Source organism: Schistocerca cancellata, chromosome 3, assembly GCF_023864275.1.
Source record: "Schistocerca cancellata isolate TAMUIC-IGC-003103 chromosome 3, iqSchCanc2.1, whole genome shotgun sequence".
Classification (NCBI taxonomy): domain Eukaryota; kingdom Metazoa; phylum Arthropoda; class Insecta; order Orthoptera; family Acrididae; genus Schistocerca; species Schistocerca cancellata.
This window is the reverse complement of record NC_064628.1, coordinates 452,992,305-453,013,378: the sequence shown is the minus strand read 5'-3', so window position 1 is coordinate 453,013,378 and position 21,074 is coordinate 452,992,305. Positions and strand designations below refer to the sequence as shown.

Here is a 21,074-nt window from a genome sequence, read left to right as displayed (position 1 = left end):
TGAACATGAGAGTAAATTCAGCGGAATATCGGTACAACTGGCAGCTAGGAGACGTAAACAACACGCATGGCATATGTTCGCCAATGAAGGATGTACTAATAGTGTTGCGACAGTGTTTGGTGTGTGACGCATATGGTTATTGTGGTTATTAGTAGAGTGAACTTTGCAATAGCTTCCCACTAACGAAGATCAACATTTTATTCCTTGATAGTCTGTTGCTGAAATTATTGCAAAACTCACGTAATAAATTCTGGTACGTTAGAATACGACTGGTAAGTAGTGTTATGGAGAACAGTTCCAACAAATTTTGGGGTTATAATTTACTGGTGGATACATCGGATGCGTCTATACGCGTACACGTTTTTGTTTGTTAAAGTGGAGGAACTTCTGTGGTTCATGAAATGGTTTATCGTTGACAGACTTGAAAAGACGAATTACCGAATTATATTTTTACTTCATGGAGATGATGACTTGATGAGATAAAGCTGGAAAACATCCGTAGAACAAAGTTTTATTAAAATCGCTGTCGTGAGTAGTGATATGTGTTCTAGAATGGATTTCCCCAGTCTGATGCATCGCTGTTTCTTGCAGCACAAAACGTCAAGAGTGTCCTTGGCAGAAAGTGCGTACACACTGTGAAACAGTGCCCCTGCAATTTTTATATGTGAATAGATTAGATTTCAGAAATGCCATCGCCAACTGTTATCAGAGAGTGAACGTGTCCCCACCCAAGATGATACGTCGTAAATCGGTGAGACTATATAAAGCTGAATCGGAGAAACACCAGGCATCAATCCAATCTGCTTTCTACCGACTCGACGAGCACCGTAGTAACCATGAAATGTGAGTATGACGGGCGCTACTGTTAAAGTCTGCCTGCTAGAATTTTCAAAGGAAAAACTGTGAACTTAAATATTCATTCCATTAACTGAACAAAAATGCTTTATGAAATTTCATTCGTTAAGTATGCTATAAAGTTTTATTTTACGCTTATGATACCAGGCATGTGTTACCAATGATAACATTATGGATGGTGGACGGTTGTTGGTACCACAGTCAAATCTGCTTCCAGAAAATTGCCTGTTTGTGACGTTTACTACAGAGGTAGCTTGAATCAAATTTCAGTCAAGCGGTCTGCTGTAACTTAAATTCCAAGTATCAGATCTCATGATGTAATACAACACTTACGAACGTTTTGATCAGATAACTTCGAAATCAAGATTATTTAAATAAATCATAGTTCAGTTGTTAGATGTTACTTCCGAACCGATAATGTTACTTTATCCGAAAAGTGGAGGGGAATAGAAAGTGTTGTATGGTCAAAATTCCAGTACAAATGTGGGGAAGAGAGTAAATATCACACTCCAACTGATGTTACAGGGCGTTAGTAGGATTTATTCGACTTTGGGTAGTTAAAGAATGAATAATGCACACGATTCTGGATCACAATACTGTCGTTTATTACGTGCTAGACACATAGCTAAGCGGTAAGTAAATTAAAGTTTTGTGACTCGTAGCCTAGAGCAAACTTCCAAATATTTGACACACTCAGGCACCTTATTAATCAATACCATTGCCTATTGTTTCAAAGAATTTCTCATTTGCGCTTGCACAATTAGCATGGTCCAAGTAGACACCTTTTCCGCAATACACGAGCGATCACCAATATTCGGGCCCAATTTTTCCGTGGCAAGAAGATCATATGTTGTCCTGACGCAATTCCATATCATCAAAAGCCACGAATATATCCTATGCCTGTCAGCAAGTATTATGAGAAAGCAGTCATGCACTCACAATACGAATTTTCTGCCCCACAGTGTTGGCAGGCCTTCTGGTGCTGAGCGTGTTGGCAGCAGTGGCCACAGCGACCACGCCCAGATGTCCCGAGGATGATGGCGCCACGGCCGTCTTCTATCCAGACGACACTGACACCCACGGCTTCTGGGAGTGCAGCAACGGCAAAGCCGTCCACATGGTGTGCCCCGACGGACTCGTCTGGAACTCCAATATCAACGCCTGTGACTGGCCGCCCTCGAGGAAGTAGATGAATAGAAACTATGCCTGACCCATTCCCCGTCACAGCACAACACAAGAGTTGAACTTATGCTTCTCAACCAGTTATCAGTTTCTTAAAGATGTTTTGCAATGACGTACGTTACTGTTGGCTTATGTTATAGAACATTAATTTATTTCAAATAAACTGTTGCAGAAATTTAAAAAAACGGTCACTGATTATTTCCTCATAACTTCCTTGGTTAATGAATAAAGCAGATTACATTACTATCCCGCTATAAATATAAAAGGCCTGCAGAAATTTTAGCCATAAGCATAGGTGAATCATTAAATCGACAATGTACTGCGGAATCGAACTCATATCAGTTATTGCTTTCAACGTACATTTCCTTGTGTCTGTAGAACACACTTTTCTTACAGCTAACATATTGCGTCACAGTAACTAACCAACAGAATACTATTCTACACGAAACTTTACATCGCTCAAGGAAGCTCAACGACGGCATGTAAGCCTACTGTTTTTGACGTATCAGAACTTTTCAAAATAGCGATCTCTTCAAAGCCGGATGACTGCACATTCCTGGTATTGGTTTTTACTGCAGAGATTAGAGCTGTAACAGGAGAAATCTTCTGACAAATCAAGACAACGTTTTGTAAACCACAGCCAAGAAGAAACATTGTTTTAATACACCAGTACAACAAACACACAATCCATTTATAACCCAAGGGTACTTTGTACGATTTACTCAAAGCAATAACAACAACTCAGCACAAGGTAATGAACAGCAATTTTTATAAAGTAGCTAATGTATAACGTAATGCATTAAAACGTGTAAACCTTGTAAGTAGGCTGTTTATCTTCTCTTATTGGCAACGTTACGTAGCGCTCTGTATGAAAATCACTGGCTGTGCTGTGTGCAGCGGCTAGTTTGCATTGTTGTCTGCTATTGTAGTGTTGGGCAGCTGGATGTGAACAGCGCGTAGCGTTGCGCAGTTGGAGGTGAGCCGCCAGCAGTGGTGGATGTGAGGAGAGAGATGGCGGAGTTTTGAAATTTGTAAATATGGATGTCATGAACTGCTGTATATATTATGACTTTTGATGACTATTAAGGTAAATACATTGTTTGTTCTCTATTAAAATCTTTCATTTGCTAACTATGCCTATCAGTAGTTAGTGCCTTCCGTAGTTTGAATCTTTTATTTAGCTGGCAGTAGTGGCGCTCCCTGTATTGCAGTAGTTTGAGTAACCAAGATTTTTGTGAGGTAAGTGATTTGTGAAAGATATAGGTTAATGTTAGTCAGGGCCATTCTTTTGTAGGGATTTTTGAAAGTCAGATTGCGTTGCGCTAAAAATATTGTGCGTCAGTTTAAGCCCAGTCATGTATAATTGTTCTAAGGGGACGTTTCAACCTTCACAGTAGAAATTAGCTCATCTTTTGTTCTTCCGCAAATACTGTTTAGAAACTAAACTAAACTCCGTACGAACAGGCCTTGGAAGGCCCAACGATACCGACCGGCCGCCGTGTCATCGTCAGCCCGTAGGTGTCACTGGATGCGGATATGGAGGGGCATGTAGTCAGCACGCTGCTCTCCCGGCCGTATGTCAGTTTACGCGACCGGAGCCAAACAAGCCACACAAGGGCTGAGTGGACCCCGCTTGCCAACAGCGCTCGGCAGACCGGAGGGTCACCCATCCAAGTACTAGCCCAGCCCGACAGCGCTTAACTTCGGTGACCTGACGGGAACCGGTGTTACCACTGCGGCAAGGTCGGTGGAAAATACCGTTTAAGACGTTCAAAATTTATTGAAAGCTTCACAAAACTGTTAGCATTAATCCTAACATACACTACTGGCCATTAAAAACTGCTACACCACGAAGATGACGTGCTACAGACGCGACGTTTAACCGACAGGAAGAAGATGCTGTGATATGCAAATGATTAGATTTTCAGAGCATTCACACAAGGTTGGCAACGGTGGTGACACCTACAACGTGCTGACATGAGGAAAGTTTCCAACCGATTTCTCATACACAAACAGCAGTTGACCGGCGTTGCCTGGTGAAACCTTGTTGTAATGCCTCGTGTAAGGAGGAGAAATACGTACCATCACGTTTCCGACTTTGATAAAGATCTGATTGTAGCCTATTGCGATTGCGGTTTATCATATCGTGACACTGCTGCTCGCGTTGGTCGAGATCCAATGACTGTTAGCAGAATATGGAATCGGTGGGTTCAGGACGGTAATACGGAACGCCGTGCTGGATCTCAACGGTGTCGTATCACTAGCAGTCGAGACGACAGGCATCTTATCCCCATGACTGTAACGGATCGTGCACCCACGTCTCGATCCCTGAGTCACCAGATGGGGACGTTTGCAAGACAACAACCATCTGCACGAACAGTTCGACGACGTTTGCAGCAGCATGGACTACCAGCTCGGAGACCATGGCTGCTGTTACCCTTGACGCTGCATCACAGACAGGAGCGCCTGCGATGGTGTACTCAACGACGATCCTGGGTGCACGAATGGCAAAACCTCATTTTTTCGGATGAATCCAGGTTCTGTTTACTGCATCATGATGGTCGCATCCGTGTTTGGCGACATCGTGGTGGACGCACATTGCAAGCGTGTATTCCTCATAGCCATACTGGCGTATCAACCCGGCGTGATGGTATGGGGTGCCATTGGTTACATGTCTCGGTCACCTCACCCAAATTATATGAAAATGTAATCACATAGCAGTTCTAGTGTAATATATTTGTCCAATGAAAACCTGTTTATCATCTGAATTTCTTCTTGGTGTAGCAATTTTAGTGGCCAGTAGTATATTATCATTTATAATGGGCGATCAAATATTCCCGTTTGAGGGTGTTGCTGCAGCGTTTATGCACTGTAGTGCGACTCCGATGTGGGTATATAAGCACCAACATGTAGGCAGGGTCTGCCATTTGTATCTTTCCAGCGTACACGCGGTAAATGTGGAAACGTGAACTATGAGGACGCTACTGTCGTATACTTCGAAACATAACCAGTGTGATCTTACTCTTTTCTTGGCTTACGAAGAGCAAACATTGGCAGACATCCATCGGAAATTGGTGAATGTGTATGGAGCAGCATGGCTGTCGAAGACCACCGTTGTGGAATGGTCATCCAAGTTCTGTGCTGGTCGCGATTCAACGCTATAACAAAAATATCGTAACGCTGAAGGTAAGCCAACTCAAGTAGGAGATATTGGAGGACCCATCCTATAGTTCCGATCTCTCTCTACGCGATTATCTTGCCTTCGGCCCCTTAAAAAAGGCCTTGAAGGCTCGATGATTATTGTCGGACGAGGGTATGCACTATGCAACTAACAATTGAGGACTTCTTCCTGCAGCAGGACTTAATTTTTTTATGAAACGGGTCTCTTCAACATGGTGCCTCGATGGGATGATTGCTCAGTGGTCACAAAGGTTTTACGTGATTGGCGTACCGATTCTGGACTGTACGACCTTTTGACAGTGATGAACTGGAACACACGGTGTGTGAGAGCGACTAACAGTCTTTAGTAAGTCACATTGGCGGTTTTAGCAATGATGCCATCAGAGTTCACTTATGTACTTCTTTTCTTTTACTATCAAGATATAGAACTGAACTCTGTCCATGAATGTGCGTCCATAGTTTCCATAATCACCAAGTAGTTAAAGGATTTTATTGATATTCTGCTTCCCGATACCGTTACCAACATCTCATTGCAGCTGGCTGCATTTAGATGGTTGTGCCGAAGCTCTATGAGCAAGAGGTACCTGTTAGCCACGTTTGTAATGGATGGTGGTCGATTTTCCACTACCCCTCATTAAATACGTTCGATTGTTTGAGACTCTATAAATAAATGAAGTATTTCTGTGACAATGTTCACGTTACCTTTGATACCAGCATCGTTTCACAACTGAGTCGCAATTCTTCGAAAAAGCATCCTGCCCCTCAAAAGACCACAACTTTATCCCTTTCAGACTCGTTCGGTTGGCAATAGGGAGGTCGTGTGACTCTCTGTTGCGTGGTTGCCTGCCAGCTCCATACGTTTGCACCACACTCAGCCTTCTGGTTGTGTGCATTTCCTATTAAAGGGCAGACAGGAATGGTACACTGGTAGCTGTACCATTGTGCTATCTGTTTGCAGACGACGTTGAAAACCATTATCAGTATATCTACTATTTCCAATGCGGAATAAGGCGTCAGCGGATCAAAATCTAAGTCGTCATTCCAGGTGTACTAATTTTCTTTCCCGGCAGTGTATTTGCTGTATCAGTATTTTGAAAAAGCAACCAATTACATTTATGTTAGAAACTGAATTAATTCTACAAATTTTCGTGTATGAAATGTATATTATAGACGTTTTCCGTTCCCTGTTACGTAAATCATTTCAGTTTTTGACATCCCTGCCAGAAACGAGACCAAAACTCTTATTATCATAACTTACTCCGGTGCTAGTAAACGAGTTTTCAAGAGTGTCACTGCGCTGAATTCGTCTCTTTTAGAGACACGATACTAACAGCACTAATTAATACAGCTACATAGGAAAAAGCAAGATCAATACCTGGGGATTTGAAACTTCCTGGCAGATTAAAACTGTACGCCGGGCCGTGACTCGAACTCGGGACCTTTGCCTTTAGTGGTCCAGTGCTCAGTTGGTGGACCACTTGCCCACAAAGGCAAAGGTCCTGAGTTCAAGTCTCGGTCCGGCACACAGTTTCAGTCTGCCAGGAAGTTCCACATCAGCACACGCTCCGCTGCAGAGTGAAAATTTCATTTTGGTATTCGGGGGATTTATTTGATAACACAGATAACTGTAATGTTCTCATACATTCTCCGCTCCAATACATAATTCACGTTTACTGCTCTGGGACAAAAAAAATGGCTCTGGGCACTATGGGACTCAACTGCTGTGGTCATAAGTCCCCTAGAACTTAGAACTACTTAAACCTAACTAACCTAAGGACAGCACACAACACCCAGCCATCACGAGGCAGAGAAAATCCCTGACCCCGCCGGGAATCGAACCCGGGAACCCGGGCGTGGGAAGCGAGAGCGCTACCGCACGACCACGAGATGCGGACGCTCTGGGACAAAAATGAATGAGAGCACTGTAGGGGTAGTGAGTAAGATACTTGACTCTGTGTTTAGTTTTATCTGTGGCTGACTTGCAAGTAAGTCAGTTGTGCAGGGCTGAGTCACTATAATTTGAGGAATAAAAGAGTGCAGTTGAGCTTTTTAAAGAATGTTTTCTGAGAATCTGGGAGAAGGTACCTGGAATACTTTATTACGGAGATAAAAACTGAAATGTAATATTTTCTTGTTCATGTTATTGATAGAAAGGATTTTGGAGGAATTTTGGAGGTATGTTTCTTTGTAATGAGAGAATTTAGTAATTGATAGAGCCTTCTTGAAGTTGTGCAGTCTTTTTGTCAATAATCAGATACTGACTTCTCAGGAACGGTTTTCTTGAAAGTAAAACTCACCTCCATTATTCATGGTAAAGTTCTGAAATTTTGTCGTGTGTTTATTGCACCTTACACAGCATAAAGCAACAGTGTACTTCTGACAAAACGAATTTACAGTAGATTATTTATCTTCAGCTGCTGCATCTATTTGTATTTGATTTCGAGGAAATCAGTCCTCCCGACACAAAAACAACATGCTGAGGAAGAGGTAAGTCACTTTCATTTTAGGACACATCTCAATTGCATTCTCGCTCAAACAGTATGTCGTTAGAATTGTCAGGTGTCGTGCTAGGTAGTATATTAATTTTCTATAAGGGGAGCTAGCAATTGCAAACAGTTATTTTCTTCCAGGTAGACCGGTAATTTATTTGTGTGGATAATCTTAGTCGAACTTTGCATCTCATATCACACACGGTTAGTAATATGCTTCGGTATTGGGTTTTAGTCCTATAGTTTCCACTGATCACACAATTAGTTTCTTTTGGCATTTAATAAAATTCATTTCCTTTCTTACAAATTTTGCATTTCATTAAGTATTAAGTTTTATTTCACGACACTGTTCACGTGCGCGAAACCAAGCCAACCAAGAGTCAATTTTGCTCAGCAAATGATTACGTTATTTTCCAAAACATTGTATTCAGTTTCCTTTTAGACAGACAATATCATGTATATAGAGCACATAAGAGTTTTCCAAGTGACGCTGTGTTCGCAGCTACTTACGTACATTTGATTATTTTGAGGTTAGTTATTTTGTTCGCAACGAAATTATACATTGTGCAAGTTCTTGTAACAAAAGCGATGCTTTTATTGTGCCAAGAATGGAAGCACTTTCTCCCTACATGTACACGGTTTTCATTTTCTTTTCTTGTTACTATACGATTGCTGAGGGATGTCTCTGTAAGTGTGTTCTGTCACGCCTATACTAATTCAAAGTACCTTCTTGCATTTTTAATCAGCCTTTCTTGAAAATTTCTGACTTACCAACCCCCTGACTAGTGTAGACATAATCGAAATCTACCATACAGGAAATGCTGTCATTGCTACTACAGATATGCATTGTAGTGACGGGCAGTGACGCATGAGTCGTCTGAGGAAGGCGAGGTACAACACTGTTACAAGGGGTAACTGAAACCGTTTGGAGTCATTTAGCAGTTCCAAGCTGCTTATATTTTCTGAGTGCACTGACATACCTGTAAATGTGCGTCGAAAAATCAATATGGGAAGTGCTTCTTGGTGGTTACTACAATTAGCTACTGTCCCATAAGCACCATGCAGGACATTCTGTTATGATGACGACGAAAGAATCGTCGCCAATGTGAATGGCTGGTGGCCAATACTAAACAGAAACAAACATATCTCTTCTTTGCATATACAGCAGGTTTGCCAGTGAAGTCGATAAGGAGCTGGCTGCGTGGTCTGTGTCTACAACGACTAAAATAATTAGAAGCCGTTGGTAAAAAATAATATATTGTACTTAGTGGTACAGATGTCTTCATAGTCAGGAGGTATATAATTACAAACAGAGAGATATAGAGGCCATACTTTAACTAAGCGCCTTGTTAGAGGTTGCTTCCTATCAGCTGAAGGCTATACTGCTTTTCTACTTGACGTCCCGAGCAAGAGTGGCCGAGCGCGTGCTAGAGACTTGTTGCTAGCCGCGGAGCGGCGCTAATTTCGCTAGTTTTGACTCGCAGGTCCAGCGATACTAGTAGGGACCTCTGTAGATAGCTGCAGCCCCTAACAAGTGTGGTATCGAATGTTGATACCACACGTTCAGTATGATCACCATTTTATCGTGGGCCTTGGTTCCTAGTAGGTGGCCAACAACGGAGTGGTCTGATTACAAAGTTTGTCAGTTAGGGATGAAGTCTATCGCCTTTTTCTTCAATAGATGTTGCTATTGTTGTTGTGGTCTTCAGTCCTGAGACTGGTTTGATGCAGCTTTCCATGCTACTCTATCCTGTGCAAGTTTCTTCATCTCCCAGTACCTACTACAACCTACATCCTTCTGAACCTGTTTAGGTATTCATCTCTTCGTCTCCCTCTACGATTTTTACCCTCCACGCTGCCCTCCAATGCTAAATTTGTGATTCCTTGATGCCTCAGAACATGTCCTACCAACCGGTCCCTGCTTCTAGTCAAGTTGTGCCACAAACTCCTCTTCTCCCCAATTCTGTTCAATACCTCCTCATTAGTTATGTGATCTACCCATCTAATCTTCAGCAATCTTCTGTAGAACCACATTTCGAAAGCTTCTATTCTCTTCCTGTCCAAACTATTTATCGTCCATGTTTAACTTCCATACATGGCTACACTCCATACGAATACTTTCAGAAACGACTTCCTGACACTTAAGTCTATACTCGATGTTAACAAATTTCTCTTCTTCAGAAACGCTTTCCTTGCCATTGCCACTCTACATTTTATATCCTCTGTACTTCGACCATCATCAGTTATTTTGCTCCCCAAATAGCAAAACTCCTTTACTACTTTAAGTTTCTCATTTCCTAATCTAATTCCCTCAGCGTCCCCCGACTTAATTCGACTACATTCCATTATCCTCGTTTTGCTTTTGTTGATGTTCATCTCATATCCTCCTTTCAAGACACTATCCATTCCATTCAACTGCTCTTCCAAGTCCTTTGCTGTCTCTGACAGAATTACAATGTCATCGGTAAACCTCAAAGCTTTTATTTCTTCCCCATGGATTTTAATACCTACTCCGAATTTTCCTTTTGTTTCCTTTACTGCTTGCTCAATACACAGATTGAATAACATTTGGGATAGGCTACAACCCTGTCTCACCCCGTTCCCAATCTCTGGTTCCCTTTCAAGCCCCTCGACTCTTATAACTGCCATCTGGTTTCGGTACAAATTGTAAATAGCCTTTCGCTCCCTGTATTTTACCCTTTCCACCTTTAGAATTTGAAAGAGAATATTCAAGTCCACATTGTCAAAAGCTCTCTCTCTCTAAGTCTACAAATGCTAGAAATGTAGGTTTGCCTTTCCTTAATCTTTCTTCTAAGATAAGTCGTTAGGTCAGTATTGTTTCACGTGTTCCAACATATCTACGGAATCCAAACTGATCTTCCCCGAGGTTTGCTTCTACCAGTTTTTCCATTCGTCTGTAAAGAATTCGTGTTAGTATTTTGCAGCTGTGACTTATTAAACTGATAGTTCGATAATCTTCACATCTTTCGCCTGTCTCATACATCTTGCTCACCAGATGGTAGAGTTTTGTCAGGACTGGCTCTCCCAAGGCCGTCAGTAGTTCTAATGGAATGTTGTCTACTCCCGGGGCCTTGTTTCGACTTTGGTCTTTCAGTGCTCTGTCAATCTCTTCACGCAGTATCATATCTCCCAATTCATCTTCATCTACAATCTCTTCGATTTCTATAATTTTGTCCTCAAGTACATCGCCCTTGTATAGACCCTCTATATACTCCTACCACCTTTCTGCTTTCACTTCTTTGGTTAGAACTGAGTTTCCATCTGAGCTCTTGATATTCATACAAGTGGTTATCTTTTCTCCAAAGGTCTCTTTAATTTTCCTGTAGGCAGTATCTATCTTACCCCTAGTGATATAAGCCTCTACATCCGTATATTTGCCCTCTAGGCATCCCTGCTTAGCCATTTTGCACTTCCTGTCAATCTCATTTTTGAGACGTTTGTATTCCTTTTTGCCTGCTTCATTTACAGCATTTTTATATTTTCTCCTTTCATCAATTAAATTCAATATTTCTTCTGTTACCCAAGGAGTTCTACTAGCCCTCGTCCTTTTACCTACTTGATCCTCTGCTGCCTTCACTACTTCATCCCTCAGAGCTACCCATTCTTCATCTACTGTATTTCTTTCCCCCATTGCTGTCAATTGTTCCCTTATGCTCTCCCTGAAACTCTGTACAACCTCTCGTTCTTTCAGTTTATCCAGGTCCCATATCCTTAAATTCCAACCTTTTTGCAGTTTCTTCAGTTTTAATCTACAGTTCATAACCAGTAGATTGTGGTCAGAGTCCACATCTGCCCGTGGAAATGTCTTACAATTTAAAACCTGGTTCCTAAATCTCTGTCTTACCATTATATAATCTATCTGATACCTTTTAGTATTTCCGGGATTCTTCCATGTATACAACCTTCTTTTATGATTCTTGAATCAAGTGTTAGCTATGATTAAGTTATGCTCTGTGCAAAATTCTACCAGGCGGCTTCCTCTTTCATTTCTTAGCCCCAATCCATATTCACCTACTATGTTTCCTTCTCTCTCTTTTCCTATTCTCGAATTCCAGTCACCCATGACTATTGAATTTTCGTCCCCCTTCACTACCTGAATAATTTCTTTTATCTCATCATACATTTCATCAATTTCTTCATCATCTGCAGAGCTAGTTGGCATATAAACTTCTACTACTGTAGTAGGCGTGGGCTTCGTCTCTATGTTGCCCACAATAATACGTTCACTATGCCGTTTGTAGTAGCTTACCCGCACTCCTATTTTTTTATTCATTATTAAACCCACTCCTGCGTTACCCTTATTTGATTTTGTATTTATAACCCTGTATTCACCTGACCAAAAGTCTTGTTTCCCCTGCCACCAAACTTCACTAATTCCTACTATATCTAACTTTTACCTATCCATTTCCCTTTTTAAATTTTCTAACCTACCTGCTCGATTAAGGGACCTGACATTCCACGCCCCGAACCGTAGAACGCTAGTTTTCTTTCTCCTGATAACGACGTCCTCTTGAGTAGTCCCCGCCCGGAGATTCGAATGGGGGACTATTTTACCTCCGGAATCTTTTACCCAAGAGGACGCTATCATCATTTAACCATACAGTAGAGCTGCATCCCCTTGCTTTCAGCCGTTCGCAGTACCTGCACAGCAAGGCCATTTTGGTTATTTTTACAGGGCCAGATCAGACAATCATCCAGACTGTTGCCCCTGCAACTACTGAAAAGGCTGATGCCCCTCTTCAGGAACTACACGTTTGTGTGGCCTCCCAACAGATACCCCTCCATTGTGGTTGCACCTACGGTACGGCCATCTGTATCGCTGAGGCACACAAGCCTCCCCACCAACGGCAAGGTCCATGGTTCATGGGGGGAGGCTTCAATAGATACACCGAAGAAATTATATCGAAAATAAAATAAAGGCTCATGAGTGGGATTACAGTTCAAAGTGAAGGGATAACAACGATAAGATTCACTAATGACATTGCTGTCCTCAGTGAAACTGAAGACGCTTTACACAATGTGTTGAATATAAGGAACAGTGTAATGAATACAGAATATGAATTGAAGTAAATGGAGAAAGACGAAAGTAATGAGAAATAGCGGAAATGAGAACAACGAGAATTGATAATCACGAAGTAGACGAATTCTGCTACCTAGGCAGCAAAGTAAATCATGACGTACATGGGAAGGACATAAAATGCAGATTAGCACTGACAAAAAGGACATTTATGGCGAAGGGAAGAATATTAGTATCAAAAATAGGCCTTAATGCTAGGAAGAGAATATACATTTGGAGCACAGCATTGTAGGTAGAGGAACGTAGACTATGGAAAAAGCGGAACAGTGGAGAATTGAAGCATTTGACATGTGGTGCTGCAGAAAATATAGGAACTTAAGTGCACTGATAAGGTAAGGAATGAGGAGGTTCTCCAGAGAATCTGCGAGGAAAGTAATAAATAGAAAACACTGACAAAAAAGAGGGACAGGATGGTAGGACTTTTGTTAAGAAATCAGAGAATAACTTCCATTGTACTAGGGGGAGCTACGGAGTGTAAAAACTGTAGAGGAAGACATCCAGCAACTAAGTGAGCACATAGATTGCAAGTGCTACTCTGAGATGAAAGATTAGCACAGGAGACGATTCGTGGCTGGCCGTATCAAACCAATCGGAAAGTTGATGACACACACACGAAAATAGCGTTCAGGGTTTCGTGCTTCTTGCATGTTCGATTTTCAGTGGCAAACACTCTGGCACTCCATGTCGCTAATCATTAGTAGTACTCCATAAGGACGTGCCTTCCTGTTCCGTGGCAGAAACAGGATGATTGTGTTATCATTCTTCTTCCTTTCTAATCTTCTTACTGAGTTACTCTTACTTTCAGTGTTTTGGATGAAACCTGTAATGTTAACTCTCCTGATGATACTGTAACAAACAGTTCCACAAGTCGACGACAACTTTTACAGTTGGAGACAATTAGATGCATCAAACGGAGACTATCAGACTGTTTACTTCGTGCTTCTAATGTCAATGATACATCGCCTGTTTTACTTTCAGGAATTATTCTGCCGTTCAGAAAATCGCAGGTAATCTTCAGTCATACTATCTAGAGATGGTTAGTTCCAAAATAACTTTTGACGACGTCTTATATTTCGAATCCTGAGTAATTTCTAAATTTATGGTGGCGAAATGTCAATGTTATCAACAAATGTTTTCCTCCCTTTCTTGTTTTAATCCTGTCGTACGGGGCCCAGTGTTTGCGAGATTTTGAAAGTTTATTTTAATTTATCGGTCTTGTAACCTTCCTGTCATTACACCCATCATTGAACAGAAGCGTGGAGTGTGTGCCATCTCTCGGTGAATCATGTAAAAATGATAATTTTCCATTGTTGCATGTGGGGCTTTCTGAGCCAGAGGTAGTGAAATAACCCAGTATTTGCCTAAACGAGTGTGACAAACCGCCTAAAACCTACACTCAGTGCGACTGCTTTATCAGACACCGTTCGTTAAGCTCAGCACGGATTCGACCTGGATATGCCTCATTTCCCTGTCTTTGTTAGCGCTTTGCGCGTTACCCTGTATAAGACTGTCGCTTTCAGGAAAACTTTACTAGCCAAAATTAATAATGAATTACAAGCCATCCGATCACATACAAGGCATCTTGCTTATCTTTATCATACAAATTATAATTTTGTTCGAAAGCAAAATAAAAATTGTGTCAAGCAAATGTTGTTCTCCTACCAGAGGACATAACCATCGTGATTGTCTTTCTTCAAACATCATTAGTTACGAAGATTTGGACGGCAGTACGCCATTTTTTAATTAACACCCTATTTTTTTTTTTTATTTGGAGATCCACTTCATCTTCTCCATAGCTGTATCACAGCGCCAGCCGGGGTGGCCGAGCGGTTCTAGGTGCTACAGTTTGGAACCGCGCGATCGCTACGGTCCCAGGTTCGAATCCTGCCCCGGGCATCGATGTGTGTGATGTCCTTAGGTTAGTTAGCTGTAAGTAGTTCTAAGTTTTAGGGGACTGATGACCTTAGAGGTTAAGTCCCATAGTGCTCAGAGCCATTTGAACCATTTTGTATCACAGCGTGTCACACGGTACTGTTCCCGTTATTAAAAACAAAAAGCAAAGCAGTGAGTCTTCCTTACTACCATACAATGCAGACACCTAGGGTAACCTAACTCGACCAGTCGCTGGAGTTTACAGTAGATAAACTGGTCAGCCAGATCATTATGACCACCGCCCTACGATCGATATAAATTCGTCCAAACGATGGCGTCACCTGGAGAGGAATTACTGCTGCCCAGAAACACGGACAGTGAATGTACTATCAGTGAGCGTGATGTGCGTGTGTAGAATGGGAAAGGCGCGCTATCTGCCTGAGTTTGACGGAGGGCAGACTGTGATGGCCCAGATGCCCGGCATGAGCATCTCTGAAACTTCACTCTGTGACGAAATGAAGGTGAAACCACGTCCAGACGTCGTAGGGTTGGGCGGCTACCCACCATCATTGATGTCGGATGTCGTAGGCTGTGCAGACTGATAAAACAGGAGAGGCGGCGAACTCTGGCGGAACTAACATCAGACTTTAATGCAGGGAAGGGCAGAAGTGTAACTGAACACACAGTGCACCGAAAACTCCTACCGACAGGCCTCCGCACCCGACGACCCATACATGTAGCAATGTTAACACCAGGACATCGGCAACTACGAATGAAATGGGAACGTGAACGTCGGCACTGGGCGTTGGTGCACTGGCAGAGCTGTTCATGGTCTGATGAATCGTGATACTTTCTTCACCATGCCGATGGCACGGCGCAAGTCCATCGTCTTACAGAAGAACAGCTCCTTGATGCCTGTACTGCGGGACGGAAACAAGCTGGCTGCAGCTCCATCATGCTCTGGGGAACATGGGAATCCATGGGTCCAGCGTAGCTCGTGCAAGCCACCATGACGGCCTGGGAGTCTCGCACAATGATTGCAGACTATGTACATCCCTTGAGGATGATCACATTTCCCGGTGGTAGTGATATTTTTCTAGGTAATGCGCCATGTCACAAGGCCAGGAGTGTGATGGAGTGCTTCGAGGAACACAGTGGCGAATTCTAATTGACGTGCTGGCCCTCCAGCTTGCCAGATCTGATCTCGATCGAACACATCTTGGATGCGATTGACCGTCAAAGAGCTCATCGTCCCACTTCGCGGAATTTACGGGAATTAGGTGACTTGTATGGGCAGATGTGGTATCAGTTCCCTCCAGCGACCTACCAACGTCTAATTGCTTCCACGCCACGACGCATCGCCGGTCTTATCCGTGCCATAGGTGGACATACCGGCTGTTAGGCAGGTGGTCATAATGTTCTGGCTGAGCAGTGAAGATGGAATCACAAGGAAAACGTGCATCGCCGAGTCAGTCAGCTGAAGGTTTGTAAGTACAATGTACACCTATAAAAATAAGGTAGAACTGCTAATCGTAAATATCGAAAATGAAGAATATAAGTTACCATGACAGTTACTGCAAGGTTCAAAAGTACTAAGGTACAACACTACAAGTGCCTGTATTATAATAAAAAAACATTGTTGCAATTAGTCTTCTGTTTTTCTGTCAGCTCAAGCAACCGGACGATTTACGTTACCCTAGATACTGACACAGTGTGCTAGTGCAGGCGAGTCCAGGTTACTTCTGAGTTGTATGTTAAGGACACCGTTTTTGTATCATTGGTAAAGTGCAGTATATATTGAAGCATGTCTTTTAGAGACAAAGGGGACTACCGAACGAAAAATATAGGATGCTATTTAAGAAAGACGTACTGTTGTTCATGGCTTCATAATGAAAACAGTTACAAGGAAGTCCAGTTTGTGTTCCACCGACGTGAGGAGCACCACAGAGACCATGAAATGTGGGTATGATTTAGACGAAAGTTACTCATTCTCTGAAGCAATTCACAACCGAAAAGCTATTTCTAGACTTGGAACTTTACATTGTCAGCAATCAGTCAGTAACGCAGAAAGCCTTGTATATCAGAATTACATAGTATTCTATTAGATTAGTGTTCCAAAACACATACTTCTGTGTTCGGTAGTTTGTGTTCATCGTGATCGGTTAACATCTTATTTACACTCCTGGAAATGGAAAAAAGAACACATTGACACCGGTGTGTCAGACCCACCATACTTGCTCCGGACACTGCGAGAGGGCTGTACAAACAATGATCACACGCACGGCACAGCGGACACACCAGGAACCGCGGTGTTGGCCGTCGAATGGCGCTAGCTGCGCAGCATTTGTGCACCGCCGCTGTCAGTGTCAGCCAGTTTGCCGTGGCATACGGAGCTCCATCGCAGTCTTTAACACTGGTAGCATGCCGCGACAGCGTGGACGTGAACCGTATGTGCAGTTGACGGACTTTGAGCGAGGGCGTATAGTGGGCACACGGGAGGCCGGGTGGACGTACCGCCGAATTGCTCAACACGTGGGGCGTGAGGTCTCCACAGTACATCGATGTTCTTGCCAGTGGTCGGCGGAAGGTGCACGTGCCCGTCGACCTGGGACCGGACCGCACCGACGCACGGATGCACGCCAAGACCGTAGGATCCTACGCAGTGCCGTAGGGGACCGCACCGCCACTTCCCAGCAAATTAGGGACACTGTTGCTCCTGGGGTATCGGCGAGGACCATTCGCAACCGTCTCCATGAAGCTGGGCTACGGTCCCGCACACCGTTAGGCCGTCTTCCGCTCACGCCCCAACATCGTGCAGCCCGCCTCCAGTGGTGTCGCGACAGGCGTGAATGGAGGGACGAATGGAGACGTGTCGTCTTCAGCGATGAGAGTCGCTTCTGCCTTGGTGCCAATGATGGTCGTATGCGTGTTTGGCGCCGTGCAGGTGAGCGCCACAATCAGGACTGCATACGACCGAGGCACACAGGGCCAACACCCGGCATCATGGTGTGGGGAGCGATCTCCTACACTGGCCGTACACCACTGGTGATCGTCGAGGGGACACTGAATAGTGCACGGTACATCCAAACCGTCATCGAACCCATCGTTCCACCATTCCTAGACCGGCTAGGGAAGTTGCTGTTCCAACAGGACAATGCACGTCCGCATGTATCCCGTGCCACCCAACGTGCTCTAGAAGGTGTAAGTCAACTACCCTGGCCAGCAAGATCTCCGGATCTGTCCCCCATTGAGCATGTTTGGGACTGGATGAAGCGTCGTCTCACGCGGCCTGCACGTCCAGCACGAACGCTGGTCCAACTGAGGCGCCAGGTGGAAATGGCATGGCAAGCCCATCCACAGGACTACATCCAGCTCTCTACGATCGTCTCCATGGGAGAATAGCAGCCTGCATTGCTGCGAAAGGTGGATATACACTGTACTAGTGCCGACATTCTGCATGCTCTGTTGCCTGTGTCTATGTGCCTGTGGTACTGTCAGTGTGATCATGTGATGTATCTGACCCCAGGAATGTGTCAATAAAGTTTCCCCTTCCTGGGACAATGAATTCACGATGTTCTTATTTCAATTTCCAGGAGTGTAATTTACTGTCTTTGGCGGAGGTTGTAATATGTATTTCCATTTCAGTTATATACACACACACACAAATAATTACCGTTGATCAGTTATTTATCAAACCACTCATCATGATTCAATGTAATTTGCATTACTGCAAGGAGAGATTAGTTTTGCAACTGAGAAGCTCATGGAAGCTTTCAGCGGATTAATTCGATACTGAGCTATCTTCACTTCTCTCTCTCTCTGACCTTAAGACTGGGAGTATAATAGTGTATTTTTACCAGCCCAGAATCACCTAGACAACGAAGCGCCGAAACTGGTTGCAACAAAATAAATAAAATCACAACGTCGGCTGTAGGCATTTTATTTTCTCACAGTAGTAAACTGCCGTCGTCCCAAAGACATCCTGTCAAAAGGAGGAACATACAAAAAATCTGAAGCGCCGAAACTGGTTGCAACAATATAAATAAAATCGTAAGGACGGCTGTAGGCATTTTATTTCCTCATAATATAGACAGATGTCAGCTGCACGCTCAGCCTGATGTAACCGGCTGTGTCTCAGACACACTGATCGGGCTGATTTGAAAAAGAATTTGGTAACTGTGTTGTTTCGTCTGACAGAAACACGACTAGATGCAGAAACGTTACAGTACTGTGTGAGTCTTCCCATACAAGAAACCTTCATTTATAACATTCTGGCAACCTGTTAATCAATCCCAAAACCTGTTAATTTAGACAGTTCTTCATTAAGTTTGATGTGATACGAAGCTAGACTCAGACAATCGTGTCAGCTTGAGTTTGTTCCAGAATATCCAGGATGACAGCCAGGTCTGTTAACAGTAAGACAATGGAGGTGGTTGGTGATTAACACCTACTACAAGTTGATGGAAGTAATACATTCACTGATCTTCGTTCATTGGTGTAACAGCATTTTACCGCCAAGGCAAGTATTCAGTAAAATGCTATTGTACCAAAGAGCGAAGTTGATGGGAAACCACATAAAAGAAAACGGAGTATACATATTCAAACTCGCTTGTAACAAAAATGTTGTAATAGAGAAAGATTTAATGAGAAAGGGAGAAAGTGTTTCCACGTCACTTGTGAATTCGCACAAATCTTCATCCTTCTACTTATGCTCTGATACATAGCTCACAATATGAATCGTTTATTCGACAGTGTTGTCAGGCCTTCTGATGGTGAGCGTGTTGGCAGCAGTGGCCACGACGAGCACGCCAAAATGTCCCGAGAACAACGGCTCCGTACCCGTCTTCTATTCAGACGGTCGCACACAGCTGGGAGGGCAGAAAAAATGTTCAAATGTGTGTGAAGTCTTAGGGGACTTGACTGCTAAGGTCATTAGTCCCTAAGCTTACGCACTACTTAACGTAAATTACCTTAAGGACAAACACACACATCCATGCCCGATGGAGGAATAGAACCTCCGCCGGGACCAGCCGCATAGTCCATGACTGCAGCGCGCAGACCGCTCAGCTAATCCCGCGCGGCGGAGTGCAGCAACGGCAGGGCTGTTCACCAGGTGTGTCCCACTGAATTTAGTCTGGAAATCCAACATCTGCGACTAACCAGACTCCAGGAAGCAGAAGATCCGAGCTTGCCCCAATAACGACGGTACAAATTCACCTTTGCTGTAGAGGTTGAGATTGTGTATCAGAATCGAATTGTGACTTATTATTTCTTTCATATCTTTTGCTAATCTTTTATATTCCTGTTACTAAATTTTATGGGAAACAAATTCAAATAAATAAACTATTGCGACGGTTAAAATTGTTGCTGATTATTTCACACTCTCCTACCTCAGAACATCCTGGTATGATCTATTAATTATATGTTTTGTACAATAAACCTTCCGTTGAATTACTTCGTCACTGCTGCTTTGCACTATCCTGGGCGTTCATATGACACTATACCCAGGCGTATAGCACAAGATGTCACAAAAGTATCGAATTCGTTGACCTACGAATTAAGCAATTTATACTATAGTCAAATCGCAAGTAGAATAGTTTAGTATTTTATTCATCGATAGATCACTAACAAAATAAAATCTGACGTGCCATCTTAACTGCAAAAGGCAACCATTATTTAAAAAATTAAACTAATTCAAACATACAGTAATATTAACCTTATCTTTACACTATTAATTTCTGTCGCATCTATGTACACTGCCGAGATTGCACTAAAATGCACTGCGCATCACACGCACACACACACGCACACACATACACACACGCATACACACTACTTTGGGTTGGCATCAAGACTGTCATGATATTTATGCCATTCTATCTAGGTCTTCATGTTGTCCCTTTGGCTCGTGTGGAATCACTGAATCGTGACAGTTTACGACAGAATGACACATGTTCATTATTAAATTACATAAGTTTTTATCATTCCCTACTCTGTGTTATCGAAACGATCCTTGATTTTATAGTATAACTTATTTAAGTGGTAGAGAGTTTAAGTTAGAAATCCCCACAGAATTTTCACATCTTCTGTGATACTAAGCTTTTATCTGTTTATTTATTCAGGGCATCTTAGATTTTGTCTATCCAAGAAACAAAAACCAGGAAGGCAGATCAAGAAGGTAAACTTCTTTCCGAGACAGCTCTGTACAAAATGAAATGCACCAAATTACTTGAGTTTTATGCATGCTTCACATCTAAAAGACAAATCTTATTTCTTACGTGTTGAGTGAACCTATAATATGAACTTAGCAAAAGGTAATATACTTGAAAACTATAAACGACTCATGATACGCAGTAACCTCCTTAAGGATATTCATAGCGCTGTAATTTGGTCTTATG

At 42.9% G+C, this 21,074-nt stretch overlaps 1 protein-coding gene and 1 pseudogene across 1 annotated transcript; one reads left to right on the top strand and one right to left on the bottom strand.

The window, feature by feature from the left end:
* The first annotated feature begins 795 nt into the window (after positions 1-795).
* Positions 796-2,050, top strand: LOC126176743 (peritrophin-1-like). The gene is made up of 2 exons (XM_049923912.1): positions 796-843; positions 1,818-2,050. The coding sequence occupies exons 1-2, from the start codon at positions 837-839 to the stop codon at positions 2,042-2,044; spliced, it is 234 nt and encodes a 77-aa protein (XP_049779869.1). The 5' UTR covers positions 796-836; the 3' UTR covers positions 2,045-2,050.
* Positions 2,051-3,671: 1,621 nt separating this feature from the next.
* LOC126177927 (5S ribosomal RNA) lies at positions 3,672-3,789 on the bottom strand (annotated as a pseudogene).
* Positions 3,790-21,074: the final 17,285 nt, after the last annotated feature.